Genomic DNA, 19,973 nt, shown 5'->3' with positions numbered 1-19,973 from the left:
ACAATGTAAGCAGATGGAGAATCGAGCATTATTGGCAATTTATGCTTTTATGTTTTTAATCAGAACAATATTGTTAATACGAATAAGTTGTAGAGCTTATCCTGATCAAAATAAGTCGAAACACGACATGATTTGGACTGTTTTTAATGAGATTGTAATTTTTATCGTAACATTACGTATCAATGTAACTTGTTCGATTACACTCGAATTTGCCCTCATTTTCATCGGGAATATCTCCTCCATTCGGTCGTCACAATTTTATGAAGATATATTGAAAAATCTAAAAGTTTATTCGTGAGCGATTCTCCATCCGCTTACATTGTATGTCGTTTGTCAGTCGCTGGGTCTTCGACGTTCGGCGCTTGGCAAAAGTTATTCGCAGATTTATTCGAAGCCTTCGAATAAAAGATACAGATGAAAGATGAAAAAATTATTCGAAGTTCGAATAAATCCGCTACGAATAAAAAAAATTATCTTTATTCGTCGGATAAATTCTTGTCGAATAAAGATACTTTCTTTATTCGAACCTTCGAATAAGGAATATAAATTTTTTTATCTTTTACTAGTTATTCGAAATTTTTATTTAGATAAATATTTTGCCCAACTCTGCCATTTTGCATTATCGAGCAATGAATCGCCGCATCCCGGACTTGCTAGTCTCATCGGTACACGTACACGCCGACTTGGCGGTGTGTGAGTGTGCCGCGACACGGCTGTTCGAACGAAGCTACGGCAGCGCCGTCGTTTACGATGTCAACCACGCAAGCTCAGATCGCCTCTATTGTCAGAGATCAGAGAGCATATATCTAGTAGAGCATATATTATAATTAGACCGCGGATTTTATGCATTTATGACAAAATGAGTAGGTGAAATTTAGAAAAGTAACAACATTAGAAAAATTTAAAGATACTGTTATGTTACTTTGAATTTATTAGACATAATCAAAAAGAAATAACATTTTTATTTCACCCCAGTTTGTTGCAATTCAGATAGAAAGTTTTTATTTTGCATAAAGATCCGCAGTCTAATTATAATACAAACTGCACAAAATCCAAATAAATCTCCCGTCACTTTTACGAGACAACATGCATCAGTTACTTTTAAGGCTCGGTAGGTTTAGTGTTGATAACAAATAGGAAACAGTCCTCCCAAATTTATATAATGGATTTTCAATTTGAAATCGTGCACACTATTTTTTGTGATGAATGCATAAAATCCACGAATTATGTTCATTCGGTGGGAGTTGTTCATTCAATTGATCACCAGGCGCGATCTGGTCGCGCGCGGCTCTTCGGATGCAACGAGAGAATCGTTATCTCCGAGAATTGACACAGAGCTGGCATAATCTATGATCGACAAGGCTCCCGCGATTGCTTCCCTTGTGAATCATGTGTTTGCACGGACGCGGTTGCACACGGCGACCGTTCATGCACGAAATTCGCCCTGCCCCCCTCGTAAAGGGTTAAAAGATCGACAACGATCGACGAGATCGCTCGATGCTGATTTGCCTGTTATTTTTTTTTTCGCACGCGATCATTGAAATGATTTCAACTGACCCTAATCGCAACTGCGATCTACCGATCGCGAATTAACCCCACTACTAGAACTATTTTTTAATTCGTAATTTCCGGAAAAAAAATTGGAAAATTCATGTCTACTGTTAACATCGCCAAAATAGAATTTCATTTCTATTGCAAAACAAAAAATGTTTGCATTGATTGTAAGACACAGGAGCGAAATAAAAATGTCTTCCTTTAATTATTCTATTAAGCTAAAACCAATACGCTGGTGTCCCTAAATCTCTTTAACATGTCCACTGCATTAAATTGTGCATACCCATTTTTGCCATAAATGCATAAAATCCGCAGTCTATTAACACTAGAACTACCGAGCCCTAAACGTGACTTAGACTTATCCCTTTATAGTAACAGCAAGATTGAATTTGCTCAGGTTTCATACGATTTTTACGGTATCATTTTTCATAGTTTCAGTAATCGTGAAAGAAGAAATCATGCACCAGTCATTGTGACTGGTTCGGTAGTTCTAGTGTTATCGTACGTCTATTATTTATTATTTATTATTGTTCAGAATCTTCGTCGCGATTAGGGGTTGATGTTGTAGGGCAAGGGGTGAATAGTGTTCGCTGTGTATCGAAGCTTAGATGTCTTCCGTTAAACGAATTGTTGTTTTCGTCATGACGGTTTCATCATGCGGCTCGGTATCTCTGTTTTGTTCCGGCGAATTTCGGGGCTCGTAGAGAAAAAAGAGAGAAAAGAACGCGGAGGCGGCCGAATTATTTATATACATCGGCGATTGCGGTGTAATTAGTGGTCCGTATAATGTTATCGAGTCGACAGAAGCGGACGATAATGTTGTATCTCGCCTTCCGAGACACTCGATTCGCGACGAATGACGCACGAGTAATCAATGTGTATCTTCGCCGTTTCAGAAATCATCCTGGCTGGACGTGTTCCTCGCCGAGCTGCTCGCTCAAGTCAAAGAAGGCCGTGACGTGAAAGATGCCCTATCGTTTTGGTAAGATCGCGTGATCCACGGGCCGATACATGCCCCAAAGCCGATAACGAGCGCACGCACGTTCGATGCGATCGATTCTTTCGGTAGATCTTGGCGCCTGTTGGATTAACGGGGAGAAAAAAAAGAAATAGGGAGAGCGCGAATTTAATTGAATTACCTTTTGGTAGATCTTGGCGCCTGTTGGATCAACGGGGAGAGAAAAAGAAATAGGGAGAGCGCTAATTGCATTGAATTATCTTTTTCTGGCGTCCAATCTCGAATCGAACTGCAAATCCCTCGTGTTAGGGATTCCGTTGATCGTAACACCGGTACGCCATTTTCTTTCGAGGAATCGCGAGCCAAGCCCGAACCGACAAACCGGGAGAAAACGGCCGTTTTTACGATTCGATCGCGACGATCGTTGACCGCAGAGTGAAAATCCGATCCCGATACGCGATCTCGTTGCGATCGATCGTTGGATCTAGATGCTGCGGTCACTTTCTCACACGTGCACTCGGCGCGGCGCACAGCGGTTCAGAAATAGGTGGGCAAAATTCATATCTCTTTCAATCATGCAGTATTTATTACGAAGAAGGCAGTTTTCGGGAGTTTTCGATTCGTGGAATACGAATCTGATATTATTTTTTTGCTAATATAAAAACCTAGCCTTATGGGGGCTGTTTTATCCGATAAAATCGAAAATTCTCTGATTGATTTGAAACATAATTTTAGACAAATAATGTTATGTAAACGTACCCACGAAACTGTATGTTTAAAAAGTTACAGTGAATTCTCGTTACGAGTCGGTTGCGCGGTTCTGTCGACTGACTCTTAGACGAAATCTGAGGTTGTCGCGCGAGCGTCGCATTTGAACTACACAGGGCACGCTGGAAATCTAAGAGTCACATCCGTCTGTAAGTCAAAAGCCTATGACTACTAACCGATAGTGACAAGAAGACTGAGAAAATGTCTTTTTCCGATACAGTGTTGCTCGTAGCTCGAGAGACGGCTCTCGAGCTTCGGCCCCTCATCGCGGTGGCGTGGGTAGTTCCACTGACTCCAAATCGTAAGGTTGGCACTGACTCGTAACGAGAATTCACTGTATTGTTAGTGAAATCAATGAAAGTTTATATTTCAGAATTCTAGGTGAAAGTAATTATAAAGAATGGAGCTCTAAAAATTCGTCACACCAACTTTAACTAGATGTTTTTTTACACATTTATATAGTTTATTTACAATTATTTCATTATTGAATGAGACAACTTCCAATTACGGGTTTTATAATATGTAGAAATGCATGTTTTTAAAAAATATCTCACGGTTACAGACGCAGACGGACGCAGCTAAATTTTAGTTTAATTATAACAATAGTGTTTACAGAAATCGACACTAAAAGAAATTTGATGCAATTTTTCGAATTTTGCCCACCAACTTTACTATTCTGAACCACTGTGCGGCGGCTGTACTTTAATACTGTACATCGGTGTCCAGTAGGGTGGTCCTTGGTTGTAGGCTTTAGGCTCGGTATAGAGTACAGGTTAGGTCAAATATAAATTGCATTCCAGTCGAGCATATCTTGATCAATCTCAGTTAGCCAAATGCTGTATCAAGCAAATTTAGCGCAATGTTTGCACCACACTTTGACGCAAAAGATTTGCCAATTTGGTACCAAACTCTGCTTGGAGCAGAATTTGATATGATTAATATTATATGAATTTGGCACCAAAAGTCGACAAATTCCTAATCAGCTTCGGAGACAGATGGATCGCAAATTCAGTGCAAAGTTTGCAGGCCAAATTCCATACCAAATTGAGGTCAAACCTTGGCTTCGTTATAGAGGGCAGCACTAAGTCCTTGCTCTACGAGTACATATCGAGAAAAATCAGAGTAAACCTTACTCTAAAAGGAAAAATACAATTTTATTTAAACTTCTAAATTATATAATTTTAAGTTTCATATATTTTCAATAATTTAATTCCGTTTTCCTTCCTGCAAGCCAGGTTTATTCTCAGAACAAGGTTAGGTTCGCTCTTACTGCGACCGACCTGCCCTCTATAACGAAGCCAAGGTTTGGCTTCGATTTGGTCTTGACCTGGCATGGAATTTTGCCTGCAAACTTTGCACTCAAATACCGAACCTAACGCGGAAACAGATGGATCGGAATTTGTAGACAAATTTTAGCAACAAATTCATAGCAAATTGTTTACCGGTTTAATTCTATCGAATTATACCTTCTATCAAAGGAAGATAAAGCTTAGGATGGCATATTTTCCAACAGAAGCACGTCTCTAAATGTCACAGCTAGAAGTATAGAACACGGGTAAAGATCGAGTTACGATAAAAGAGTCTTCACAGGTGAAAACGATTATCGTGTCACGTGCGTTTCAGGATTGCGTTGTACGATAAGCCTGATGCTAAATATAACTTCCAGATTTTCTATGTAGATCCGAACAGCGACGCATAAATTGCTAAAAATCTCGATACATAAAGAAATGTACAAGTTCACAGGTTCCCGATCGTCGAATCAGAGATTCCGCACGGTATCACAATTTAGGGGCCCTGTGGTTGAGCCTAAGCAGAGTCGGTAACGAACGAACGACCAGCCCATTGTGCACCTTGTATCCAAAGTTGTTCCGGCGCAATAGTCGTGTCGTAGTGACGCGGGTTCGAATCGACTTTCGTCACTCGCGATTCCACGTAGAAAACTTCCTCCGAAGATAGCGCGTGTTCCACTGAAAACAAGATTGCGTACCGTCGCGCGCGGGAGGGTGTGTTCGGACAATAAGCTTATCTGTTTTCGCGATAAGGCCAGCTTTTTCTCATCGGATAAGATCGGCCCGTATAAAAGACGTAGGTCTATGGAAATACCCATTCCAGTTCGGTCGGCGGCGGTGGAGCGTCGACCCTAATCGCCTGCGAACTGCTCTCGGACGTGTACGAGCTCTGCGCGAAGAGGATCGACGAGAACGACCTGGTCAGTTTGAGGAGGTACCTTTCCCAGGATCGTGGCTGGCGTTGTCTCGCGATACTGCACCTGCTGGGAGTACGGGGTCTATCCTGCGGCAGGGAGCTGGTCGCTTTGCTGGTCGCTTTGTACCCGGTCGCCCTCGAAGAGGATTCCAAGAACTCGAAGAACGCGAAGAACTCGAAGCCGTCGAGCGACGCCGCGTCGAACCCCTACGTCAAGTTCCACTGCAACGACGACACCGTCGACACCGTCGAAATAGTGCCCCACGCGAAGCGCAAGCCGAGCAGGTGCGTCAACGACAACTTCATTTCGATCGAGAGATAGAGGTCGAAGGCCGACAGCTACATTTCGTTTACGATAGTTCGTCAGAGAGTCAGCGTGGCCTCTTCACACGTTATCTACCGGAAGCCTATTGACCCTCGAACGGCGGACCATTTTTAGAACAATATTTTATGGATGTTCAGCACCATTTATCAATTATTTAAAACGTGTACCTTCGAAGGTACTTCCTGTCTTCTGGTTCCTAACGCAGCAACTGCTCATTTCGGTACAGTGTTTATACAGGCTGTTCGATTACAAGTGGGAGGAAAATTTAAGGAGCGGTTGTCCATGACAATATAAGACGAAAATGAAGAGTACAAATTTTTCAGTTATAAAAATCCGCCTGAAATGCGACAACCCGGCCAACAGAGGTGCACTTTGCGAACCTTGTGGAGGCGCGCGACAGTCGCGTATCAAGTGACTGATACTCCACGTGCCTCGCAAGAATTGGGCCTGTACGATTGGGTCATTTCACACGCATTCTCGGTTCTAGCCGAATTATTGGCCAAAGTGTATGACGTCGTAAGGCATTGTTTGCGAGCGACGACCCTCTTCGATACGTGACTGTCGCGCGTCTTTATTATGTAAGCAACGTACACCTCTGTTGGTCGGGTTGCCGCTGTTACGTCCCAGGTAGGACGGATTATGATTTTTATGAGATAGGACGCAGTTTTGAACCTACCTGCATTCACCGGCTACGGTTCGGGAAATTGAGGATTGTTTCAATAACTTGTATTCTTATTTTCCAAAACAAACAAAATTATTGATTTATTCAAAATTAGGTGCTGAATCAGAAGTTTTAAACATGATTTTACAAATAGAGATTATGTGTAGTTAACGCATAAACTAGATAGCTTACAAATATTTCGTTCAATAATAGTAATGTTAATTTACCGAGTTGTCGGGTTCGCTTCGCTAAGTGGACACCGCAAGTCCACAAGTCGCTGGTACCGCTAATCGCAGTTGCTGCGGATAGCAGGTTGCAGGTTCCACCAATTCCAATATCGCAGCCGCAGGTCGCGGATTTCATTAATTCCAATTGTCGCTTCTTTTAAACTTTATAAAACTTTCACTAAACTTAGACTTTACTGAAACTTTATTAAAACTGAATTGACACTTTTATGACGGACTGATCCGGTCAAAACTTTATGACGGAATGAATTGATCTTTGAAGTATTGGTTCCCTTTTATAGGATGGACAGTCCATTGTTTCAATAGGATATTGATTTGATCTTTTATCTAATGCGCGTCATTCTTACCATGGGATTAGCGTGCCTTCTTGGAACTTGGTGCAACTAGACACACTTTCTGTTTATTTTTCGGGGTGACATCGATCTTTGCTGCGTCTCTCGCAGGAGGATAATTGGAATTGTTTTGTTCGCTATCTAATTTTCTAGAAATTTTACCGCCTATCCTAATCCTACTTATTTCCTTCTCCTTGCGTGACATTATTGGGTTTCAACAATAGTTCATAATAATTCTTTTTCTCAAGTTTTATTCGTTTGATTCTTAAGCGGTCGAATCACCGGACATGACACCGTCTTACTTCCTAGAATCTTAAGGCTTATCTTAATCTTATTTATTCTTCTCTCCTCGCGTGGCATAATTTTTATTTGAAGTTTTATTTGTCTTATTCATGAGCGATCGAACCACCGGACGTGACACCGCATTCTAGGCGGATTTTTAACCCTTAGCACTCGAATGGTGACTGTGAGGCACCACTAAAAATTGTTTTGCATTATTAAATTTGTTTGTACTTAATAAATTACTAAACATTTCAGTATTGTACGAGTAAATTGCATCATTTTCGTATGTATAACATGAAAACAAATATACAGGGTGGCCCACATAACTCTGAACAGCTCAATATCTCGAAAACTATGCCATCGATTTTAAAGTTCTTAGTCTTAAATTGCATGGAACTGAAGGGCCTTTCTGACTACATAAACGTGAAGTGGCCTCCCTTCCCCTTTAACGGGGGAGGGGAGGTACCTTTGTAATTTTAAATGGAACCCCCTATAAAATGTTACACATTTAGATTCTACAGGAAAAAACAAGTCAATTTTGTCTGAAACATTTTTTTGTCAGATACTTCCATGATGAGATATAACAGTTTGAAGTTTCGAGTTGTAGGTACTTGAAGCGCTCGGAAATAGCGTTATGGAATTATACGCGCTTAAATTAAATGTTCAAAATGTCCACCACGGGCTTGTAAACATTTATTTACTCGAAACATCAAAGTTGTTCTAACATTTTTTAACATTTCGGGAGTCACTGAAGCGCAAGCGTCACGTATTCTTTGTTTCATATCCTCTTTTGTCGTCGGTGGTTCAAACATAACTTTGTCCTTTACATATCCCCATAAGAAAAAATCTAATGGTGTTAGATCGGAGGATCGAGGAGACCATTGACGAGGTCCCCCACGACCTATCCATTTGTTCCCAAATTTTTCGTTAAAAAATTGCCTGGTGATGATTGCAAAATGTGGAGGAGCGCCGTCTTGTTGGAACCACATTTCTCTTCTAACGTGCAGTGGCACATCTTCCAAAAGCGCAGGCAAATGATTTTTTAAGAAATCACAATAACTTGCAGATGTTACAGTTTCTTGAAAAAAATAAGGTCTAATCACAAAATCTCCTATTAGGCTACACCAAACATTTAAAGACCATCGATGTTGAAAGGGAACACAACGCATCCAATTTGGGTTTTCCACGGCCCAATAATGCAGATTATGTCTATTTACATGCCCTGAATTCATAAAAGTGGCCTCATCGGTAAAAGTATTTTGCACAAAAAGTCATTTTTCACAACACCCTGCAGCCACTCACAAAATCTTACGCGGTGATCGTAATCTGCTATCGAAAGCTCTTGTGATAAAACCATGTGATATGGATGATACTTTTGCCGTTTCAAAATTCGTTGAATTGATGAACGACTAATATGTGATGTTTGTGCAAGTGTACGTTGACTAATATGAGGATTTAATGTAATTGCAGCAAGAATACTGGCACTATTATTTTCATTAGTGACAGCTTTAGGTTTATTGCGAGTTTTTTTACACAATTCACCCTGCCCGCGAAGCCGCTTTTCTAAATTATGAAATGTTGCATGACATTTTTTGATCCCATAACGTTCAAAAAACATCACTGCTGCACGCCGATAATTTTTTTGGCATTCACTAACGTTAATAACATATACACTTCTGTGTCAAAAGTAGCCATAATCACAATGTTACTGCTTGAATAACAGCTCTAAACTGAAAACGTTTTCATAGATAAGTGAGTCAAACTCAAGAATTGTAAATATTATTGTTTGTGTTTCTTCATGAATAAGCAAAGGACTCAAGCGCGTATAATACCATAACGCTATTTCCGAGCCGTTCAAGTACCTACAACTCGAAACTTCAAACTGTTATATCTCATCATGGAAGTATCTGACAAAAAAATGTTTCAGACAAAATTGACTTGTTTTTTCCGGTAGAATCTAAATATGTAACATTTTATAGGGGGTTCCATTTAAAATTACAAAGGTACCTCCCCTCCCCCGTTAAAGGGGAAGGCAGGCCACTTCACGTTTATGTAGTCAGAAAGGCCCTTCAGTTCCATGCAATTTAAGACTAAGAACTTTAAAATCGATGGCATAGTTTTCGAGATATTGAGCTGTTCAGAGTTATGTGGGCCACCCTGTATAAGTGTGATGTGTTTTTCTATTTAACGCATGCTCCTCGAATTATCTTGGAAAGAGCAATCGTCTGATATTTTCTCGGGTACGTCAGTCGTAGCAGGTTCGACGTCACCGCCCACGCCGACGTCGATCATACACCTGATGTCGATCTCCGCGTTCTAGTCTCTGGTTTTGGAGACCTGGCTGGATCTCCGATCAGGTAACCGAAGCGCATCATTCTTTCTTGTCCGACAAGACTGTTGTTCTTAACTGTTCCTATTCATCCAGACAAACTGATCTTACGGCTAACCCGGCCGGACGAGAAGACGAATCGAACGGTCTCCGAAACGTCCATAACCGGTATGCTTCCTTCTGGCCGATGGCACCATTTAGCACTGAATTTTAAGGACACTGTTTTGAACAAACGTAGCGCGGTGGTGGTAGTGGGCCTTTGGGTTGACGGGTGGAACGAGGTCAGCGCCCATTTGCCGTTCGATGGTCTGCTAGTCAGAAAACCGGGAACCACGTGCATCCTGTTGGGCCAGATCGGCTCGAGCAGTATCGGCGCCTGGTATCTCGGCAACCTGATGGTCTTCAGGTACCGTAATCGGTCCGCGCACGCTGCTCTGCCTGGCCCGAACAACTTCCTTTTGCATTTTGTCGTCGCCAGACCGCGGATCTTTATGGAAAATCAAAATTCTGTGCATTAATTGCGTAGGAACTAAAGTCTCTTTATCTGTAACTTTATTCGGTAGTCGAGAATTAACTCTTTGAATCTTTCTGTCTGAAATTACAGTCACCCATTCTTCCAACAAATGCATAAAATCCGCGGTCGAACCATCGGCTAGAGATTATACAAACATTATTAAATTAACTAATTGAATTGCGCGGACACAGGTGTCCGGTGTTTACGAAAGAAAGGGCCTTGTACCTGGCGAGCCTCGGACCCAATTACACGAACCTCGCCGAGTGTACATTGAACACGGAGAAGCCCGATTTCGCGCCGCTGATCGCGTCCGGGGCGTTGGACGGGGTGCGAGAGATCCGATTTGATAAGTTAAACGATCCCCCGGAAATGATGTCAGAGTTCATTGACCGAGTTCTCGCGCGTTCCAGAGAGCGGTAAATTCGACGCGAGCCGCAGGAAGTCATACGGCGGCACGTATCTGCGACACGCGGTGGAGACCAAGGTCTCCGACACGAAGATCGACTGGGACACGGTGATGGACGCCACGAACTCTCAGCTGGGCGAGCTGCAGAACAACTTGTTGCTCAGCTACGAGGCGCAGAACCCGAACATCGTGCATCTGTATCCTCAAGCGATCGGGAACCCCGCGGGTAGGTGTCCGCGTCGACGTTGCGCAACGCATGGCAATCGGCCCCGAGGCAATCTTGTTAGTCTTTAGGCGTATAAACATATCGTGTACTCGTTTCTAGCCGTGGTAAGAAATCTGTTTCCGGGTCAACCAGGTTTCAGGGTTGTCTCCGCGCCGGAGCACAGGGTGTCGCAACAACCGCCGTTGTCCGTCGCGCCGATCCTCTCCGTACGGTTGGAATGCCAACAGTACAGGGGGCTGATACCAGCGGCGACCTTGGTGGGCGGTGTGCCCATATTCCTCTACCTGTTCGCCAGAGTATGCGCTAATAAATCCCTATAATTTGTCCACTGCTCGTTCCCGCATTTCATTGATCATTTTGCGCCTGTCGTTAGGTGGTCGAGCTGAACTCGACGGAGGACGAGCAAGCGCTGGCTCTCTCGATAGTGCTGCACCTGATACGAAGCGATTCCGAGCTGTTGAATCAGTATCGCTCGGAAGGCGGGACATCGTTGATTCTACGGGTTCTAGAATCGCCGCGATGCCACGCGGGTAAACAGATTCTGAAAGCCATCTTGGACGCGGCTTGCGACAGCTCGCTACTGATCAGGGACATCGGCAGCGGCAATCATGTGGTCTCGCCGAACTGCGAGGCCGTGATCACCGATCCCGAGCTGATCAAAGGCGCCCTAACCGCCTGGAGAACGTGGGCGAGGTACGACGCTTTGAATCTGCTGCTGCTGCTGAGAGACCAGCACTCGCAGCGCGAGTTCAACGCGTCGCAGTTGAACAGGGTCAAGATCGTCGACACGATTCTGACGCTCTGCAAGGTAAGCCTCGACGTGGCGATAGCCTCTCTACAGAGACACGTAAACTGAAAACTGCGAATTTGATCACTCAAAGAGAAATACATTGATGTTAGGGCCTGTATGTGTCTCCTTGCTCATGTCTCATGTAATATTGTTACTACATACGTACTTGTGAAGCTAAATAAACCTATATAGGGGTTTGAGGAGCTTGACGCTACATTACTATTTATTTTCAGTGGATTAGAAATTCTTCGTGGTTCATAATTTCTTAGAAGAAGAAGAAAGTTTATATTTATTGTAGGCTTATGTATTCTCCGCAGGCTATATGTCGACTAAAACAAAATAGAATTTTATTTAGGTAGAAGATAAATTAATAAGTAGTGTAGCCGCCACTGTGGTCCGTCAAATATAGCATATGCCTCTGGCAGGAACACTTCTTGTACGAAGAGCTGGGCGCCGTGATCGACTCGACGACGGGGACAGCGGTCGTCGAGCTGATCAGAGCACTGATGGGAGCCCCGCCGGAGGTCGCCTACCTGGTGGCCATCACCGACTTCCTGGTTCTCGTCCATCAAGCCTCGGCGACCTACATCACCCACTCGAGGCACAACATGTACTTTCTGCTGCCGTCGCTCGGCGAGAAGAAGATCGTCAAGATCCCGAATCTGGTGACCACCAGTTCCTCGGAGGAGTCGCAGATGACGAACGCGCAGATACAGAAAAACAAAATGCCGAAGAGGAAGGAACGTCGCAACGGACCGTCCCAGGACACCAGCGCTGGAGAGGACTCCGGCATTGCTGCCAGCGACGGCTCCAATCCTCTCAGCAACGTAAGCACCAAACGCTCGCTGCTCTTCTACTATCCCAACGCTACTGTTCACCGCGCAGTGGTGTTTTCCCGAGCGTCGTGTGTTTGAACGACGACACGATTGTTTAACGAAAGCTTTCCTCGCACAGGAAAAATATATTACATGGCCGGACGAGAAGAAAGCTTGCCAAGGTCTGGTTTGCGAGGGACTCCTACTGCTGCTTCGGGACGCGGTTCGACTTCTACCCGACAGTCAAGTTCGCTCGTTGCTGAAGCACGTTCTGAGGGCCGAGCTGCTGCTGGTGCTAGCGAACAACCCCGATGCTAGAGTTCGCACGGCACTAATCAAGGTACCTGTCCCTCAGGTTCCCGTCATCTTTTGCTATCCATAGCTGCACGTGTCTGGCCCTGAATTCTGAAGGGGTTGATCAACGAGTGCACAATTGTCTTGTAACTGTTGCAGAACAATGAGAGCTAGTCGTCAATATTAAAAAACTAAAAGTCACAAAGCTTCAAATATCAATTGTGCTACAAATAGTAGAATAACAAGATTACTTGGGACTTGTGTCAAATTGGCACGAGCTTTGGCAGTGCTGTCTCAAGAATAAAAGTACTCACGCTATACCTGTAACAACGATTTTTCTGCAGGTGCTGCGAGCCTACTTCCAACGCGCTAGCGACGAAGAGAGCAACAAGTTCTTCAAGCAGAGGTATTCCATGCACCTGGCGAATCAGATATCACTGTACCCTGGTAGCGAGCCGCTGTTCGTGGCTCTGAAGAACCTAGCGTTGAGAGGGCCGACGGAAGTCGCGTTGCCATCGTTGATGGCCATCGTCGCGAAAGGTGCCGTCGGCGAGCCGAACATGGCCAGACAAGTGGTGTCGTTCATCAGCGACTTGATCGCGAGGGTGAGTCGACGGAAAGTATCCGGCAGTGTTTGAAGCTAACAATAAAACAAGAGTCATCTGTTAACATTTCAGATGAACGTTCTGAGAAAGCTGCTGGAACAGGGGCTGATCGAGTCGCTGGTGCAAGCGTTGGTCGGCGGTGCGCACACAGCCGGCTCGAAGTCCCTCCACCGTGACATCCACGTGCTGCTGGTTGCTATCGCGTCGAAGCTGTTGAAGTCTCCGGGTAGCCATCAGATGCAGGCGGTCCTGGATCTCCATTTGATCCTGAACCACGTGGAGTTGAAGGAGAAGACGCACTGCGCGAAGAACAAGAGCTCGGTGGTGAGGGACGCGCAAGTCGCCCTCTTCGACGGCGAGTTGGACGTCCTGATGGCGAAAGTCTCGAGCCAGTCGGGCTTCCGGTTGCGTAGCACCGCGTCGTACCTGGCCTCTGCGTCGCACATCGCTTCGGTGTTCACGACGTCGAGCGACCAGAGCGACCACGGCTCCAGATCGTCGAGCTTCACGAGCTTGCACGGTCAATCGTCGATGGGTACGTTGCGCGAGCCGGGCCAGGGTGAACTTCTGGACAGGTTTCGGGTGGTTTTGACGCGCGCGGTCGAGTTCGTGACGGTGGCGGACGAGTCGCCGTCCGCGAACGAGCTGCAATTGACCAAGAGGTTGTTCTCGATCCTGCTGCACGGCCTCTGTAACCCGCTCGATAAGAGGAACCACTGGAGCAGCGGATGGTCGACGCTGAGGAAGTACACGGCGAAGGTAATGGTGTGGCTGTTGGCGCCCCATCAGAGCAACAACACGAGGATATTCGTAGTGAGATCGATATTGGACGAGGCGATGGCCCAGGACATTCTCACCTCTCTGCTGGTAGTGCATCCGCAGGTGGAGCAGAAGTTCACCGTGTTCTTCTGGGACCTGTTGCAAAGGCGGAACGAGATGCCCAGCGCGGACGCGACGATCTGCACCGAGTTCTGGGAGGTGTTGTACCTGTGGGACCTGGCGAAAGGCATGGAGGAGGCCAGCCCCGGGGTATGGAACGAGGAGCTGGCGTTGCTGAGACGCGAGCTGATGAGGGACCGGGACATTTGGATCGACAACAATCTGCCGGCGATACAGAGGATCGGGAACAGGTTCGACGCGATCGCGAAACAGCTGACGGAGAGCGCGATGACGATCACGCGGACGGTCGTCGAGGAGCAGAACCTCGAACGGAAAGTATTAATGGAAAGACTGAAGCACTCGAGGGCGATGGAGGCGCAGGCGGTCGCCAAGTGGAGAGACCTTGCCAGACGTTTGACGCACGAGAGAGCCGCCTGGCAATTTTGAGAAGAGCTACCAGAGGAGCTGGGAGCTGGACCCCACCGAAGGACCGGCCAGAGTCCGGATACGACTGCAACGGTGCCATCTGAACATCGACAAGAGGTTCTTCATGGCCGGTCACCAGGAGAAACTGGAAGCGGCGGAGATCGAAGCGCCGTTGTCCTATCTGTTCATGACCGATCGCCAAGACGCGAACGCCTCGGCGTTGATCGAGCGGTTGCACACCAGCGAGAGGATACGGAAGATGTCCCAGGCGAAGGTGGTCACGCCCAGAGCCGAGCTTGCCGGCGAAGTCCTAATCGGCGAGACATGCCTCTACTTCGTACCTGACAACCCCGACGTGCCTTTACACACCGACATAGCTCTGGGTGGTCTCGACCTTGCCATGGTGGGCGGAACAGCCTGGCGTCTCGAGGACATCAGGGAACTCCACCGGAGACGGTACCAGCTGCAGGAGAGGGCGATCGAGATATTCCTGATCACCGGCAGAACTTATCTGCTGGCGTTCAACTCGTCGAAGCAGAGGGACGAATTCGCGACCGAATTGAACAATTGCAATCTACCGAGGCGTGTACCCGGCGACGACCTCAGCGAAGCGATCACGCTCTGGCGAAGCGGAGCGTTGACCAACTGGGAGTACGTGCCTGAACAAGCTCGCCGGTCGATCGTACAACGACCTGATGCAGTACCCGGTGTTCCCGTTCGTGCTGGCCGATTACACCAGCGAGAAGATCGACCTGAACAATCCAAAGATCTACCGGAACTTCAGCCGGCCGATGGCTGTGCAGGATAAGAAGAACGAGCAGCACTACATCAACAATTACAACTACCTGAAACAGGCGTTGTCCGAGGGGCTAAATCTGATCGCGTTGAACCAGGAGCCGTTCCATTACGGGTCGCATTACAGCAATTCCGGCACGGTGCTGCATTTTCTGGTGAGACTGCCGCCGTTCACCAGCATGTTCCTCTGCTACCAAGACGACAACTTCGACATACCCGATCGAACGTTCCACGCGCTTGCCACCACCTGGAGACTGACCAGCTGCGACTCCACCACCGACGTCAAGGAACTGATACCCGAGTTCTTCTACCTGCCGGAGTTCCTCTTGAACTACGAGGGATTCAACTTCGGGGTCCGACAGAACGGCAACAGGGTGGGCGACGTTGAGCTGCCGAAATGGTGCGGCGGCGACGCGAGGCTCTTCGTTCTTGCTCACAGGGCAGCGTTGGAGGCGGACCTCGTCAGAGAGGTGTTGCCGTATTGGATCGACCTGGTGTTCGGGTTCAGGCAAACCGGGAAACCAGCCGTCGAGGCGATCAATGTCTTCCATCCAGCGGTAAGTCTTGCGACGAAGACGAGTTAGAAGCACCGAGGACTCACGGATCTCGACGAAATTTCTTTCAGACCTACTACGGATTCAACGTCGAGCAAATAGCGGACCCCTTGGTGCGACAAGCGTGGGAGACCATGGTGCGAACTTATGGTCAAACGCCGGCGCAATTGTTCACCACCGCTCACCTGCTGCCGCTCCAGAACATCAGCGCCACCATACTACACACGTCGTTGCCCCAAGTGATCGAGGGTGTCGACGGTGAGCTCTACAACTCTTTTTTTTTTTTTTTTTTCGTGGGAAAATGCTTTACGCATACCCCGACTCCCTGGGGGGAGTCGGGGTTATGTGGGACTGCCCTTGGGGGAAATCCCCAAAGGCTACCCACTAAAAACCCACGCCCACCTAAGCTAAAGGGAAGGTGCCTGGATCACGCGAGTACTCAACAGGACACCTCCCAGCTATCATCATACCCCGGGGGAGGGGTTAACCTCCCCCACTGCCTACACTATAAGACCCCGGGCAGAGGGACCCGCCCGATGTCCCCATCCCTGGAGCCTTCGAATTGAGCTTCCCGAGCCCCAGCTCGGTCCACCCACAGCTCCCGGAGTCTTCGTGCCCCGCTCGGAGCCGGTGTCCCGAAGGAACCAGCCCCGGCCGAGGCAGGAAGACGCCGTCACCGGAAGGAAGGGCCGTCGGAGGCGCGATCCGGCACGCCCCGACCCTTCCTCACCCAATACCCCCCACGGATCCCCCTCCCCAATCGGGGAGGGACGGACCGACACCCTGATAAATTCTCATTGTTATTCCATCTAATAATCAATTAGATTAGTAGAGTGGCTTCATAAACATTTTGGTGTATACGGCAACTGTTGGATAAGAGTTAACGAAATTGTTCTTGTAAAATTCTTGCAGGGATCAAATGGGGAAACTATGTGGGCGCGCCCGGAAACGAACCGGTCCTTTGTTGGAAGCATAAGCACAGAGCGCCGTTAGCGAGCTTGGTTCCTCTAATGACGGGAGACGTCTTCGGACTGCCCAGCTACACCACCCTTCTGCTCGGTTACACCAAAGAGAAAAGTATGGCTGGTTTCACCCAGACTTTGCTCGACGCAAGGGTTAGAAATGATTAGTGATTTGCGAACAAATTTGATTCCAGGCGCGAGCATGTTGAGCGGTACTTCGGTATTGGGGGCTGCTCTGGTGTCCTGGAGCGGCACGGATGGGATCGCAAGACTCAAATGCAAGAAGGAACAACCGCCAAAACCGTTGATCAAATCTTCGGGTCTCGACCCGGTGAGCAATATACAGTTGAACATGATTCGGTCTCGTGCCAGATCTGGTGACATTAAAACGTTCCCTCTTCTATTTTAGATCACTATATTGGGATCAGCGCCAGATTGTGGGCAACTGTGGGCCGGCCATCTGTCCGGAAGAGTGACGGTGCACACGTACACCGTCGTGACAGGTAAAATTGATTTCAGTTCGGCGCCACCGTGCGTACTGTTGGCTCACAGGAGCAGAATCACGACGGTGTCGCTGTCGCGGGCATTCAGCATTTCGGTGACCGGTGACGCGATCGGGGTCATCGTCATCTGGGATTTGAACAGGTAAGAAATATGAATGAGTGACTCAGAAATTCAGCCGGGAGATATACTGACATCAGCTCCTTTTCCAGTTTAACGTACGTAAGGTCGATATCCTGCGAGGAGAATTATCCTATTCGTCTACTGGCGATCAGCGAGACTCTCGGTGATATAGCGGTCACTTACGAGACCAGTAAGACAGCGGAGAACCCGTCTTCCAGCCAGTCGGAACTGAAAGTATTCACCATAAACGCGAGACCGGTCGGCTCCGTATTGTCCAGGAGAAAGATCACGTCCCTTTGGTATAGCAATGCGCCTGAGGGAGTGTCCGTGAACGTAATAGCGACAGGATTGGACAACGGTGTGATAAGATTGTGGAGCAGTTGGGACTTGAGATTAGTTCGGGAAATTCTGAATGGTATCAAGGGCTGTGGAGCGGTGATCGCGATCGCGTGGGCATTAGATCAGCATCATTTGTACGCGGTCACCGAGGACTCGACAGTTTTGATATGGGAGGGTTCGAAACGTCTGAGCAACGGTACCCCGAAGTTCGTCAACTTGACGACCCTCTAATTTGTAAATAAAACAAAACCAAAATGCCTTTCGAATCCATCGACGTAGCTTAAGAACTTTTATTTTATATAGCATCTCGAACATTCATTTCTACCAATAAGCATTTTTCCAATCGATTTGCCATCGCGTTTCCACCTATAGAACGAACGAATGTCACGTTAAAGTATTATTTTTATCGATATGTTCATTGAAATTCTATTTTTCGTTATATATTTCTAGGAACGCGTTCGCATCGACGTTTTTATATTTTGTTGTATCGAAGAACATATAATGCACTTACTAAGGAGTTAGGTACATGTTGTGTTATGAATGTATTTATAAATGGAACGATAGTACACTGAACATATACAGTTCCATCGAACTGTTACACATTCATAAATTTTTTATGTTCATAACATTCACGACGTTTGTATATAAGAATACCAAGTAAATTTGTAAAACATGAAATTAGAATTGGGTGCACTTACTTCAGATTACGTTTAAGCAGTCCTCGACAATCTCGAACATGGGATAGTACTTTCCTGTCCTTCTAGCAATTTGCTCTGCAGTGTCACCGCTCGAATTGACCAACCGGGGATTGATATCCGGGTGCAGAAGAAGAAGCTGCAGCGAACAAGAATTGTGAGAGCTAGCCGAGACCAAATGCAGAGGAGTCTGATCCCCCTTGCTTTTGGCATTTATGTCCGCCCCGTTTGCAATTAAAACCATGGCGCATTCGACGTTGTTCCAACAACAAGCCGAATGCAGGGGTTGCCAGTCGTCCATGGTTTTAGAATCTATTTTCGCGCCAGCCTGTAGCAGGTACTGCAAATAAAACATTAAAAGACTAACATGGATTTTGACAAGTGCAAAAGAAACACAAGAACCTCTACCTCCACAACTTGCACATGATTGCCATAGCAAGCTCTATGGAGCGGAGTGTAACCGTCGTCATCCGTGCTTTCTAACAATTCCCGATTTTTCTGTATTAACGTTCGTATTTTCTCGAGATCGCCTTTCTCGGCTGCGTGGAGAATTTCATTCTCGTCGACCTCTAAAAATAAGAAGCAATCCTAAGCACGAATGTCATAATTAGACCGCCGACCTTTATACAAAATGAAAATTGTCTGCATCACTTTGTCCGAAGCAGGAGAGTGTGAGAAAGAGAGAGAGGGAGAAACATGTTACATTTTTTAATAATTTTGACAAATTAGAAGTAATACGTCACTTTCGTTCCTAACCTCTCGCATTCCGCGCAACTTCCACTCCGTCATCGTCATCCTCCCATCCGCTAACTTGCATACGCTCGCTCCGAGGCTCGCTTAAAATTTTATCGCGAATTTGTTCCAGACTCATCGGCTTGTCAGTTTCTTCATCGGACGACCACATTTTGACTCGTAAAGTACGAAATTAAACAACCGTTCCAGGAACGTCGTGTTATCATGGTTCTTTGTGCCTACATATATATGTATGTATTTAGGATTGTTGCCATTTGTCATCCTCGTCGCGGTTACCCCGGATTAGTCCTAGCGATTTCTATTAGCGCCCGCCAAAATGATTTATGATCATAAATAGTACGCATCGGCAATTTGTTAACGTGCTGCTCGCGGCCAAAGACTTGAATTTTAATTAAATGCTCGAATACACATGTTGACTCGACAGCCCTAATACGCCGGTCGTTTCCGTGCATCGGAGGAGCCGCGTATGCGATTGAAAGTATTTAAAAGACAAATTATGAAATTAGTAGTTTCGGACGAGACCCGAGAGATACTTCTTATTCTCGATTGTTTTGCGAATATTAAGTTACGACGGCTGTCAATTGATTCAACGTGTAAGGTCATTTACGATTCCGGCGTACACTGTGCGATTCAAATG

The 19,973-nt window shown here is 46.4% G+C and overlaps 2 protein-coding genes across 2 annotated transcripts; one reads left to right on the top strand and one right to left on the bottom strand.

The window, feature by feature from the left end:
• Window positions 1-1,349: 1,349 nt before the first annotated feature.
• On the top strand, window positions 1,350-18,566 carry LOC143363959 (lysosomal-trafficking regulator-like). The gene is given in 24 exon segments (XM_076804485.1): window positions 1,350-1,382; window positions 1,952-2,038; window positions 2,259-2,375; window positions 2,451-2,536; window positions 5,393-5,792; window positions 5,845-6,030; window positions 6,174-6,364; window positions 9,518-9,687; window positions 9,756-10,065; window positions 10,365-10,523; window positions 10,588-10,805; window positions 10,905-11,101; window positions 11,179-11,613; window positions 12,021-12,422; window positions 12,550-12,750; window positions 13,049-13,309; window positions 13,382-14,626; window positions 14,628-15,268; window positions 15,270-15,966; window positions 16,035-16,221; window positions 16,876-17,040; window positions 17,120-17,256; window positions 17,335-17,570; window positions 17,639-18,566. Coding segments are annotated over 24 exon segments (7,242 nt in total). The 3' UTR covers window positions 18,120-18,566.
• LOC143363954 (ankyrin repeat domain-containing protein 49-like) lies at window positions 18,144-19,557 on the bottom strand. The gene is made up of 4 exons (XM_076804481.1): window positions 19,340-19,557; window positions 18,992-19,152; window positions 18,587-18,923; window positions 18,144-18,254 (listed from the first exon to the last, which is right to left on the bottom strand). Exons 1-3 carry the CDS (start codon window positions 19,485-19,487, stop codon window positions 18,588-18,590), a joined length of 645 nt encoding a protein of 214 aa, XP_076660596.1. The 5' UTR covers window positions 19,488-19,557; the 3' UTR covers window positions 18,144-18,254; window position 18,587.
• Between the last annotated feature and the right edge of the window lie 416 nt (window positions 19,558-19,973).

This window comes from Halictus rubicundus, unplaced genomic scaffold (assembly GCF_050948215.1).
Source record: "Halictus rubicundus isolate RS-2024b unplaced genomic scaffold, iyHalRubi1_principal scaffold0186, whole genome shotgun sequence".
NCBI classification, from domain to species: domain Eukaryota; kingdom Metazoa; phylum Arthropoda; class Insecta; order Hymenoptera; family Halictidae; genus Halictus; species Halictus rubicundus.
The sequence above is the reverse complement of the archived record's forward strand: the minus strand, read 5'-3'. Positions and strand labels throughout refer to the sequence as shown.

Coding starts and splice junctions, on each gene's coding strand:
- LOC143363954 (XM_076804481.1), bottom strand. CDS start 19,487: ATGTGGTCGTCCGATGAAGAAACTGACAAGCCGATGAGTCTGGAACAA. Junction 19,153..19,339: donor AGTTGCGCGGAATGCGAGAG/GTTAGGAACGAA, acceptor TCTTATTTTTAG/AGGTCGACGAGAATGAAATT. Junction 18,924..18,991: donor ATCATGTGCAAGTTGTGGAG/GTAGAGGTTCTT, acceptor TTTTATTTGCAG/TACCTGCTACAGGCTGGCGC.